At 40.0% G+C, this 12,499-nt stretch overlaps 1 protein-coding gene across 2 annotated transcripts in view; it reads right to left on the bottom strand.

The window, feature by feature from the left end:
- sesn1 (sestrin 1) overlaps positions 1-12,180 on the bottom strand; it is a 36,099-nt gene extending 23,919 nt beyond the window's left edge. For both annotated transcript variants that reach the window (XM_077711442.1, XM_077711444.1), the window contains exons 1-2: positions 12,076-12,180; positions 10,950-11,270 (exon numbers count right to left, since the gene is read on the bottom strand). In XM_077711442.1, coding sequence (XP_077567568.1) covers positions 10,950-11,225 — 276 coding nt within the window. In that variant the 5' untranslated portion in view covers positions 11,226-11,270; positions 12,076-12,180. The remainder of the gene's footprint in view (positions 1-10,949; positions 11,271-12,075) is intronic.
- Positions 12,181-12,499: the final 319 nt, after the last annotated feature.

Raw genomic sequence — 12,499 nt, 5'->3', positions numbered from 1 at the left:
CACAGTTATGTGTGGCATTTCGCAGAGGTTCTTTGGTTCAATAAAACCTAATTTTCCTGGATGACCCATATTCGGGTCCCGTTATAAAATCTTTTCACCACAAGCACAAAAACAAAATTCCATACCTGTCAACCAATTGCTCCCCTTATTAATGATTGCAAATCCCCTTATTAAGCAAAAATAAACTGTTATAAACACAACACAGCACAAATTTGCTCACATAGGGTGCACTTAAGTCTAAAAATGCCTAATGCCACTCTCTTGGCTTTTGGCTATGGTCAAATTCTTCATTATAAAACGTGAAAGAACACAAGTTACATAAAATCTTTCAACATCCACTAAAAAAAGATTCCATAAATATATTACTGCACTATATCCATCTTCCACTAGCAACGATTTCCAACCAAATATTGACTTTCAGCAATAAATACACTGTCAACCCGCATATAGACTGAGCGTCTTAGTATAGCTCATTATATAAAAAGACAAACAAACAAAGCCTGCTTGAACGTCTGCAAAGGAAAATAAGCAAAGCCTCCATAAAGATAACCAAACACCAGATGGCCAATAAGCATTCTGTGCCAGAAAAAGAGAACAGTTGAGTGTTCACATCATAATTTGCAAGAAATTGACCTATTTCTCCTGCTAAGCGGTAAGGGTAATATATCACAAGCTCTTCTTTCAGTACGCCTTACAACACCTGTACTTGTTGCCTAGACATGGAAGAGAAGTGTTACATAAGTTATCAACGATGTTTACTTTCCCCTAGTACAGCGTGGAGTATACGGTAAGGGTTCTATATACACTTCCTTCCCCTTTCCTCCCAGCCTGACGTCAAGCGACAAAAAGTGAGCCAGTGGGGCCCTTTGACGCTTGTGAGAATCGGGCCAATGAACATTGGAAAGTGAGTCGCTGAGTGATATCCCAAGGCGACCCCTTGAATGACAGTGATGGATATAGAGTGGTACCTTGAAATACAAATGTCTTGACTTAAGAGCATTTTTTTTTTTAAATATGGACATAAAAAGAAAATTAGTCGACCATCTGACTCAAACGTTTGTGTACATTTTGTGTTGCAGGCTTTAACTCTACTTCAGCACGACGAGATGCCTAGCGAGGTACAAAAGGAAGAGGCCAAGTGTTTGGAAACTAGCCAGAACAGACTATTAACAAACCACACTGAAAAGTTTGTTCTCATCGATCTCGGCGTGACCTAGAAATGTCTCTCAGAGTAGTGCAGCCAATCTCTACTTCTCAACTATTTCTGCTTCTTGTAGTTCAAAAAGTTTGGAAAAATAATCACCAACAGTCTGCAGGAGTTTCGAAGTCTTGTTTATGCCTCACTTGTCTAAACAAAAAAATCTTTCATGAATTTAGAACAATGAGATGAATATAGTTTAGACTCCAGTAAAATCGCTATTTCAACCCAAAAGATTAAAATTGGGATTTGAAACATGGTCCTCTTTAATCACCATCAACATGGGTGTACTAGAAGGTTACAATAATTAGACCAGTGGCCTGGTTGAGTTAGGGTTTTAGCCCTAATCCCATACAGTCAGTACATGGATCATGAACACCTTGTCAACAAAGTTATACGAATAAGAAAATAAAAGAATATGACTTCATTAAAAAATGTGTAGGTGGGCGTTTTTATTGCCACAATCTCAACAACAAAGACATTGCTGTATTCAATTGTGAAACAATCTGTTGTTTCACTTCTCAGTTAAAAGCCTCAGCGATGAAGTATAAACAAAAAAAAAAAACATCTTTATTATTAGAGACAGAGAGAACGACTACAAAAACCATAACAAACTTTGAAGCGATTGAAAATTCACTTCGAGGAAAAACGGGCTTATAACACAGTACCAAGAATTTATTTTCCAGTCTCTAACAAACAAAATCAAAGTGATAACACCCCTCTGTTGTCATCAATGCACCAGAAAATAGCCAACAACAATTGCCAATAAAGACAAAGACTGAGATGTTCGTTATACAAGCCAATATCAATAGCAGAATTCAGTTAGAAGACGGCTTGGACAAGCCTAAACGTCAAGTGCACGCAATCTATCCATTGTGTAACCTTCCATACTCGAGAGCAAGTCAGCAAAGCATGACAACAACACATGCATAGAATACCAGCACGTGAAACTGTACAGTAATGCGTACAAGAGGAATGCGTGGCCGCACCACGGTGGTACAATAAACCCGTAAAGTTTGATGGATGGCATCATGACTCGACGCTTTGGTTCGCCCAATTAGAACAGTTGAGACATGATGTCAAAGGTTTTGAAGGCTAAGGGAGTACCAGCGGTCAAACCGATTTGCACAAAGTTTCCGTTTTAGTCAGGACATTTGAATACGTTGAACTGTCAACTGAGAAAAAGGGAAGAGCGTTAGCATTTCCTCTTTTTTTATGCACACGTTTTTTGGCACGATACACGTGTGCTCAAGTAGAACAAAACAAGTGATAAATAGATTAAAAAAACTGAGACTTATCGTGGAAAATGATCATCCACGTTTTGTGTGGGCGCGTCATTTACTGACAGGTATTGAAATATTCATGGTGGTTATAATTTTAGATTATATTCATTTTTTTTAAGAGTGTAACACAAATGGAACCATGAATATTGGACCAACGTGTATACAGTTGCACTCAGAATCATACAATTTACATATTTTGCATTATTTAGAACAGGGGTGGGCAAACTTTTCGTCCCGGGGGCCACATTGACTTTAAAAATGTGGCAGATGGGCCGGGTCAGCCTAAGATACGATACATATAAAAAAGTGCATCCGTTAACAGTACATATGAAACATAAACAGAAAAAAGGACTAAAGATGTGGCCCACGGGCCATAGTTTGCCCATGTCTGATCTAAAATGATCTGGCCCTCGTGCCTCGAGTTGGACACCTGTAATCTACAGCCTGCCAATCATCTTGGTTCGGAATGCCATATAGGCTTTCAGTTAACACTATATTTATACAAAGTTAAATGCAGGGATGCAACTGCATCATAACCAAATACATTTTTCCAACTGTGAGTAACTGTCATTAGTTCATCTCGACCACACACACTCACATACACAGGTTGCCCTTCATAGCACAAGAGTTGAGGTCAAAGGTGAACGACTGTGGGAACGCTGCAGTCCCGTAGCGCAAATCTGTCGGCCTTCTGACGAAGGGGCCTGTAACATAAACAAGCACTGGTGTACACAGAGACAATGTAGCCCGAGAAAAGCGCACAATAACTACTCGGCTGCACAGCACGGCGACTAAACAATAGCAAAATGCTGAAACAACACGGGACCCCCAAGCCTAAGCTGACGTGGTCATAGGCAAAGCTTGCACATTTTGAGAAAACCATATATTTATGTTCCCGTCGACATTGGATGCAGCCACCTGGCTAGATTTGGTGGCCTGATCCACGGATGACTAAAATCCTGTATGCTGCCTGTTATAAATCTCTCTGGACATGTAAACATGAATACAGTACACACACACACACACACACACACACACACACACACACACACACACACACACACACACTTGGAAAGGTAGATCAGCAGACATTCAGCACACACATAAACACACACACAAGCTGGATGAGAGCCCAGTGACCAGGGCAAAAGGAAAATATAAAAATCATGCGGTGCATTGCAAACATTCATGCCCAGTGCATGGAAAATTTTCACCCCCAACAAGACTTGCAAGGGACCAGAGCGTGGGCTCAGAGTGTCCTCATGTGGCTGCAACGGTAATTGCAACAGGCAGAAAAAATGTCCATTTAGTTGAGGCATTAAAACAAGGGTGGGGAACTAGTTAGCCATAAAGAGCCAAAATGTTAAACAGTGAGAATCTAAAACGTACACCTTACGTCATAAACAGCATAAAAAGCCAATTAGCCAAATGATTTAAAAATATATATAATTATTTGATTTTATTGGTGCTCTGATGAATTTTCAGTGTTTTAAGACATAATAAAAATAAGAGAATCATGAAACAAGGCAAAGAGCCACAGTATATTCATAATATGATAAGAAGCGAAAAGCCACATTAATTTCAGCCGGGAGCCACAAGCGGCTCAAGAGCCTCATGCCAAAAGGAATACTGAGCAAGAAGATGAAGGCTAAAGTGATTGTGTTGATCACATTGAGTTCAGCCATTACTTCTCTCTCATAAATATTATAGCCAGATGCATCAGATACCCATTTTTCCAGTTAAAAAGTATATTTCCGATTGATCCTGGTCGACCCCAGACATCTTATTTCATTAAAAAATTAAAATATAAAACTAAGAGCTGTGAACAAGCAACCAAGAGAGAAGCCAAACCATTAACAACACACTAAACGGTAACATGTCATAAAATAATGTAAAAACATAATAATTGTAGAACCATTTATGTGCACGTAAAACCTTGTTGAAGTACCATGTACTAATGCTCACAGCTATTGTAACATGGCCAAATGCCAAAGCAGCTAAATTTAACTACAAGTGCGATCTGTGCAGGGGGGTAACGTGATGCCACCACATCCAAAACTCGCCGTTCTCAGGTGTGATTAACAACATTAATAATGGCTCCGTTCCATTAGTATCCCAATAAAGCATGTCCCTAATGCTTGCCAAAGCCCTGGAAATGGAGGCCTTAAATCCAACCATCATTGATGTTATTTACCGCGTCTGCGGTTTTCATGCAACGACGGCTCGAAATCTTGCGATGAGTCGATAAAAGTGATTCACGTCAAGCCCGAAGGTGATGGTGGAGAATACTTGAAGATGTTAATGTGTTGTGCCGTGGAAAGCCACCATATCAAATGATTTATGATCATGCCAGCTTGGGTTTCTACAGGCAGCGTTAAAACCAACAAAAAAAGGAGGATTTAATGCATTCTTAGGAAAAGTCTTTACTGTTGAAGCATTAGAGGGTGATAAATCATTTTCAAAGAATGTAATTTCATCTGAGGGTTGCTGTATAAATATCAGAGAGACTTGTTTATTCAACACCGCCCTGTACTCGCTTTTCTCCTACACACTTTTGTGCACTCAAGAACGGCCATTTAATCAACTGGAACCAGACATTTAAAACCGACTTAAATGTTAACACGTGGGTTAGAAAATGAGGATGGTCAATTGGCCACATTTATTTATTTTTTTCTGAGTTGACTGAGCGGTCATGTCATGTTAATTTGAGCATCCAGCAAAACGTATGCTGACACATTTTTTTTAATGTACAATAAAATGAAAATGTCAACAGTATCAGGTGCCCAGTTTCCCCCCCAAAAAAATATGGCTGCCTGCCCAGAGAGGGGGGGATTCGTGCCAAAACTATCATGGAGCAGGGGGAGTGTGGGAAGTGGATGTTTCTAAAAAGTCTAAAAGTGAAGTTGAAAGTGGTGCTTTTTATCCATAGAGCCAATCTCATTATATGGGGTTGTTAGTATGTAAATAACCACTCACTCAAAGAAGCATATTCAGCAATGAGTAAAGAAGACATTCCAAAACTATTCAGGTGTTTACTTCACCGTAATGACAAGCAGATGCTTCATTTTTTTCGGAGAGTTTCACCTGTTTTCCCTTCAATGCCAAACCGTAAATTTCCACTCTCAAGATTTTTCATTCTCTCCATTTGCTGAATTGCAGGGCTACAAATAACCACCATCAAGTAACAGTGCCAACCAGCCAACCAACACCCCCACCGTGGCAATGCACTTTATGTCACTGGTACCATGGCGACTGCTAACACTCTACAAAATCCCAAACTCGACGTGAACCCATCCCTCCCTCAGCGCCAAGAATAATGCGGTCTTCAAATGTTTTGGTAGTTTAGGAGACTGGCTTAACAAATATGTAGATGTTTTAAATAGTAATCACGACTAAAAGCAAACAAGGCCGTCTTTTTTTTTTATATGATTTATTCAGGCTTAGCGGATTGACAGTGACCTAGATGCACACAATTCCATCATGCCCCCCCCTCCTTGTATAGGCTCTTTCTATGCATACAGTATTGGTTTTGAGGTTGGGGGGTGGATCTGTCTGTGGTGCTGAATCCCCCTCTGGGATGGTATATGTGCTTTAAAAGGCAATGCTCCTTGAGAAAATGACATGAATTCAGCTAAACTGATTTATTTGCACTGAAAAAAAAATACTATTGCGTCTTCAATATGGATATGACCGCTTGGATTAACTAATTAAGTCGTTTATTCATTTCGGGGTACTCAGGCTCCTTCTCATAACAAAAAAAATGAATATTTTAGGTTCAAGTAAGACTATTAAAACTAAAAATCAATCACCAGTGTATGGTGCTGATGTTAGGATGGTTATTTGGCTTTGTCTACCTTCTTAGGGGGCATTGTGTGTTGGTTTTGACATGACCTACAGTAGAAATATATATAAATAAAAGGATAAATTATGTGTTTGTTACAGTGAAAATTAGTTAGTGGACATTATAAGCCCTGAAATTGCAATGGGAAGCAATCCAGTGTGTAACATCATGGTTCTTGTCCTAAAGTAACCTGGAGAAATTATACTGCCTACTGCACATTTACTACACAGCATGATAGTTGAAAACATTACAAGCAGAATCCAAAGATTCCAATAAAACCTGAGCTAGGTTGACGGTCTGCGGTGTGGCGCTTCACTTGAGTCACAGCTGCCAATCGAAAGGCGCACACACACACATATTCCCAGCTTTACGATTCTATCACATCCTCCATATCCCCACAATATTTGACAGTACAGCCACTGTGCCAAAGGTCAGCGCCTGCTGCTTGTGGAGCTTTCTCTCCCCCTCGTTGTACAATTTGTGTGACCCGCTCTGCTGAGATCTCTTCTAATCCAAGCAGATCTGTGTAGACCACAAGGCTCTGCACCCCCTCCCCCCCTCCGTTTCCCCATCAAACCCCCCCCTTCTGACTTGACTGGAGTAAAACAGCACCGCTCAATAGATGGGCAGCATACTCATGGATGTAATAATTCAAGTAGAATGGCTTAAAAAGTAAACCAAGACTGAAAATAAAATAAATAGGTTTATGAAAGTTATATTGTGAATGAGAAATTGTGTATTAAATAAAAGCTGTTTTTCTGATTCAAAGGCAAAAGTGCAGAGTTTATTTGTATATTTTGAAGGGCTAGCAGCAATCCATCAAGCCCAACAATATTTAATACTAAAAAATACATTGTAAAAACCTTATCTTGTTAAGTTTAACCCAATCCTGATTGTCTATTTACTAAATAAAAGTGAAAAGATTTAAAGTTAGCCCATGCATGTGAGTTTGACTTATTTGAAAGCAGCTCTTGGAAAAAAATAAGTTTAGACAACCTTGGATCAACAGAATCCTTGAGTAGCAAAACAATTAATGTTGCACAATGTCAACAACTTCCTACTGTAGGTGTCATAATCAATAATTACTTGTGAGTCATTGTCCAAAGAAAAACAATGTGACTGCGTCGCAGGTATGGGACAAAGCCTTGCGGGAGGACAAAGTAATGTGTTCTAGATTGTTCTGGGAAGGCCGCTTCTTTGTAATTAGTGACACATGAGTGTTTGTTTGGGCGATAAAACAACCACAGTGAGGAAACTAATGTGGTGTCAAAAATAAATAAAGTGCATTGTATGGTAGGCAACGGTCCATTTTCTGTAGCACTTAATGGAACTGGAATATAGCAAGAAAATGAATAAACATCACTTTGAGTTGACTGTACAATCGTTTGAATAAATAAGAGGCACAAACATAAGCATTGTGTTGAATAATGCATGAGAACATTAGCAGGCAAGAAACCATTATGGGTAATATGTAATGTAATAAAGTGGCATGTTGAGTTGCTCTGATCAATCCATTTCCAATTGTCCCTTGTGCGAGGGGTGTAATGTAAAGTGAAAGAGCCATTTGAGAGCTAATTCAAGAGAGACGAGAGGGATAACACAATGGTGCAATTGCATAATACAAAGAAGCCACTCACTGTGTGTTTGAAGCAACCCCGAGACTGGACTTCTTTCATCCCGCCTAGGGAATATGGTGACCGGGTGATGGAGTCTGCCCACCCCTTCATAGACCCACGCGGATACGAACAATTGCGTCTGTTGATTTTTGTTTGGTGAATGTGTGTTTTGGATTCAGTGTGTTTGCGCTGCATTGTGGTTATGTGTACGGCTCCCGGTAATCTTGCGTTTCTATTTGAATTTGAACAGAGTCTGAAAAACAAGGTTTAAGGAAAAAAATGAAAAAACAAGGTGATACTAAGAGAGTGAGAGAATGTTAAAGCAAATATTAATAATGATAGGTGAATGCATCAGAAGTATTTAAAGTGAAATTATTTTATATGAAAAAAATAACTACTAGTATAATTTGATCAAATATAAGGCTATCCCAGATGATTGGCCTGATTTTCAGTTATGATGATGATAAAAATGTATATTAGGTAAATATAGTTGTAGTATTATGACAAAGAAAAGACTGCTTTATCATACATAAGGTAATATTTGCAAAAGAAAAAAATCAAGATAAAATCTAACTATAATACTATTACTCAGTCCCCTAATATTATCAGAGATAGATTTATATGTAAAAAGTTACAGAAAAAATCTAACTAAAAAATCACTAAGTAGATCTTGTCTTGTCCATTTGCATTCACTCAATGACTTGACACAAGAACTTATATGAGCCCTCTTGGATGACCCCCTTATTTTCCTGTGCTGACAAAACTCCCGATATGCATGCACAGTTGTGCATTTACAACCCCCCCCCCCCCCCCCCCCCCCCACCACACACACACACACACATGCACCAGAACATCCCATGGGAACCAAATCCGATCCTCCCCACATCCACACATAGATCCCTATTTTCAGCCTTGACCCAATAACCCTTAGCTCATGGGGCTCATTCTTAACACTGCACCATCCCCTGCTCAAGAGATCACTGTCACGGGGATAAATCAAATTTTCCAAATCTGAATTTGCTCCAACAGCCGTCACAGCTTGTACAGTGATTATAAAGAGCTCGAGTGTCATACTGTGTAAAAGCCAACTGCCAATGTTGAAGAGCTTTGCTTGTTCTGCCATTTGCATTTTTTTCATTGGTAACAGAGACCTAGCAAGTGGTTGTACGTGCGACGAAAAATTCCAGTCATGCTCAAATAATCATGGGAGTTCCACCAGCTAAAGACAAAAAAGCTGCTCAATATTTTTGACGGTTTTATAAGTAGTCTCCTTTCGCCACCAATCAGAGTGACTCCTCTCATTCCCTTTAAATGATTTAAAACAAAGAGGTTCTGTCCTTACCTGTCATGTGGCAAATGGGTTAAGCAGCAATAGATTACATAATATTCTGTGAATTTTTCATTTCCACATGATCCATCTATGACAATATAACAAAACATAGCTCAAATAGTCATTAGTTTTGATTAAGAAATGTAATAGAAGCTAAAATATATATATATATATATATATATAGAAAAGTGTATTTGGCTGACTTTGATCAGAAGCAAGGAAACTCCTCAAATTCAGCCCGATTATCACTTGTACCCCCGCTTTAGAGCTTCGGTCTTCTGAGGATCTAAAGGCATTAAAGATCTGTCTGAGCCGAGAGCCCCCCCTCCCTGCTAAAGCCCACCGCCATTTCTGACAAATGTCAGAAAAGGTGTACTATACTGTATGTGTGAGATCAAGAGAGAGAGAGAGGGAAAGAGAGGGAGGGTCAGTCGCGGATTTAGGGTCTTCAACTGTAAGACCTCATCCATAAGAGATGCAACAGTGGGCCCATAAAAAGCAGCCTTTGGCAAGCCCTGGACAACTACAGCTTAACATAATTCAAAAATACCAGACGGCGTGTACTGCAGCGTACGCCTAAAACCTGCAAAGCAGCTTTCTCCCTCTTTCATCCCTCTGCCCCTATCCTCCAACTTCCAAAAACACTCCTGCAAAAAAAAGAGGGATTCATAGCAGGCGCAGTCTTTATAGGTCCCCAGTATTGACATCTTGTAATAGTATAGTCTATTATTTAAAGTTCAACATATTTTGATGTTAACCTTGTAATAGCTCAATTTTAATCTTGGTATATTCATATGAATTTTTCTCTCTGGATATGACATTGTATGACTGTGCAGTCGTCATCTCAACCCCATTGAAAAACAAACAACCAAATCGTATACAGTAGCGAGACTCATTTAAGTTGATAGTTTGTAGTTATGGTGAAAGCTAGTTAAACATAAGCTAAATGACATCGTAAATCTCCAATGATGAGCCCGCTATGGAATTCTCTCCTCAAAGTGTTATGGAATATTTCCAATAAACAAGTCCACTCACATTGCACCGTTTATGCGCCATGTAGTTATAAAAAAACAAACAGTATTTAGTGGTTCTTAACTCATTCACTGCTTTTGACATCAAATGGGCGTCCAATCCATCTGAACTGGACTGCCAGTCTTTCCAGTTCAAATGGATTAGATATCTATGAATGGCAATGGAAGTTAGTTAGTATGCTCTACTATTTTGAAGAATAAAATGCCCCCCAAAAATTATACATTGTAACAATAAAACATAGAGAACCAGGGGGTCCTGTGCTTACCTGTCATGTGGCAGTTCATTCATGTGGAAACAATAGGGGGCTCAAACAATACACGGTGGATTATTACGATTATTTTTTTAAGTTATTTTCCATTGGTATTCAACAATGCAGTTATTTATTTATTACCCCCAAATGGAGCCTAATTGAAATGGCACGTTTGGAACCCAGACTTATTTTGCCAATGGAAAATACATGGGTTGCAAATCAATAGCATTGATCATTTAATAAAATAGCGCCGGTCAAGTGGTGTCATTGACATTAATCCACTTGACAAAGCGTGACGTGGTTTTGAACAGGCTGAATGGTTATGAGGAGGCGGCAGATGGCAGCAGATCAATAGCATGCACGCTTTGGAGACAACAGGACTTAATAAATCCCTCCTACCTGGACGGCCTGAAGAAGTCGGACGCTGCGTTCCCTCACGTCTTCGAAAGGACATCGCTTGGTGAGCATGAGGAGGTGGGCCAGGATGTCGTTCAGGTCACTGCTGAGCGGAGATCCTGATGGCAGTGAAGGCGAGACCGGCGGTTTGGGCCCGATCGCCTCCACTTTCATCAGGACCTCTTGGCAGATTTGCTCCATGGCGCTCGACCTGGAGCCGGCGTCCCGGCTGGTCAGGCCGTCCCACCTGCCGAGAGTCTCCTGGTGTTCCGCGTCCATCCTCAGATATGGAGACTTGATGTGTGTTGTTGATGTACAACAAGGCTGAGGCAAAGTTTAGCACATGAATGTGAAGAAAAATTCTGCAAACACCAGGCGTTAAGATACAGGAACAATGTTAGCTGAGGTTGAAATGAGTGTTTTTGCTTCTCCATATCTTGCAGTGCATACTCAAATGTCACAAGAATGTTACCATTTTGGCCTCATTGCTTAGGAACAGGGTATGATAACATTGAATCTCATTTTTTTTTTCATGTATCCCTCCAATATTACAATGAAAATCAGGACAAATAAATATTTTTGGGTCATTGCATCTATATATTGTAGTGTACTATGTACTAAAAAGCAAAAATGACACACCAATTGCATTTGAAGGAAGACTGAGGATGACATGAGGAAAAACTGCAGCAAAGTGCAGACTATAAAGCATAAGGTTCAATATTTTGTGTTGATCTTAACAAAATGTGATACTGTTTGGTCATGTCAATAACATATGCATTGTTTTCTTGCCTCCAGTATGGGGATTTACACCAAGATCATACCAGACATTGTTATTGATCCTTCCTTCTTCCTCAGAACTAGCATCCTTTTCAATAACAATCTTCCATATTCTCAAAATGTGTTGCAACCACTTGTTGCGATCGCAAATAATCAACTTTAAACGTCAAAACGTCATTAAAAATATGAACAAATACCCAAGCCTGCCTGTCACTGAGCTCCATTCATTTTCGTCCTTTACCAGTGGGCTCATGCGAGTCATCGGGGATCGCCGATTGTGAGAAACGAGTTAGGGAGTTAGGGATCAAAACGCGAGAAAATCAGAAGAATGTCATGGATAAAAAGGACTTACTTTAGTCACATTCTTTGGTGCTGGTCTTGCAACGGGACACCTTGCCACAGCAGTGACCAATCTCGATCGCCCCGCAGTAATATCAGGAGGCAGGAACTCCGGGGTAAAGATTTGACGGATAGCAAACAAGAACCAATGAAAAGACGTATTGAGTCCTCCAGGGCGTGTCAGTTTAGACTCTGGCAGATGATTGGCCAGTCGGCTGGTACCATGCTTGTCAGAGAAGGTTTTCTGGGAGTTGAGTCTTCTTCGGTGTTTTCTGACGCGTTAGTTATCCAAAGATGGCTTCATGTAAACTTCAACTCCCAGCCTGCAACGCGACTATAACGGTCGCCCCCACAAGTTGTTTATTACAAATAAGTGAAAAGAAAAACAGCAGAAAAGGGGGAGGTATTGTGCTCCCTCGTCTCGGCTTGTTTTGTTC

The sequence above is a fragment of the Stigmatopora nigra genome, unplaced genomic scaffold (assembly GCF_051989575.1).
Source record: "Stigmatopora nigra isolate UIUO_SnigA unplaced genomic scaffold, RoL_Snig_1.1 HiC_scaffold_26, whole genome shotgun sequence".
NCBI classification, from domain to species: Eukaryota; Metazoa; Chordata; class Actinopteri; order Syngnathiformes; family Syngnathidae; genus Stigmatopora; species Stigmatopora nigra.
Note: the sequence above shows the minus strand (reverse complement) of the source record. Positions and strands in the feature narration are given on the sequence as shown.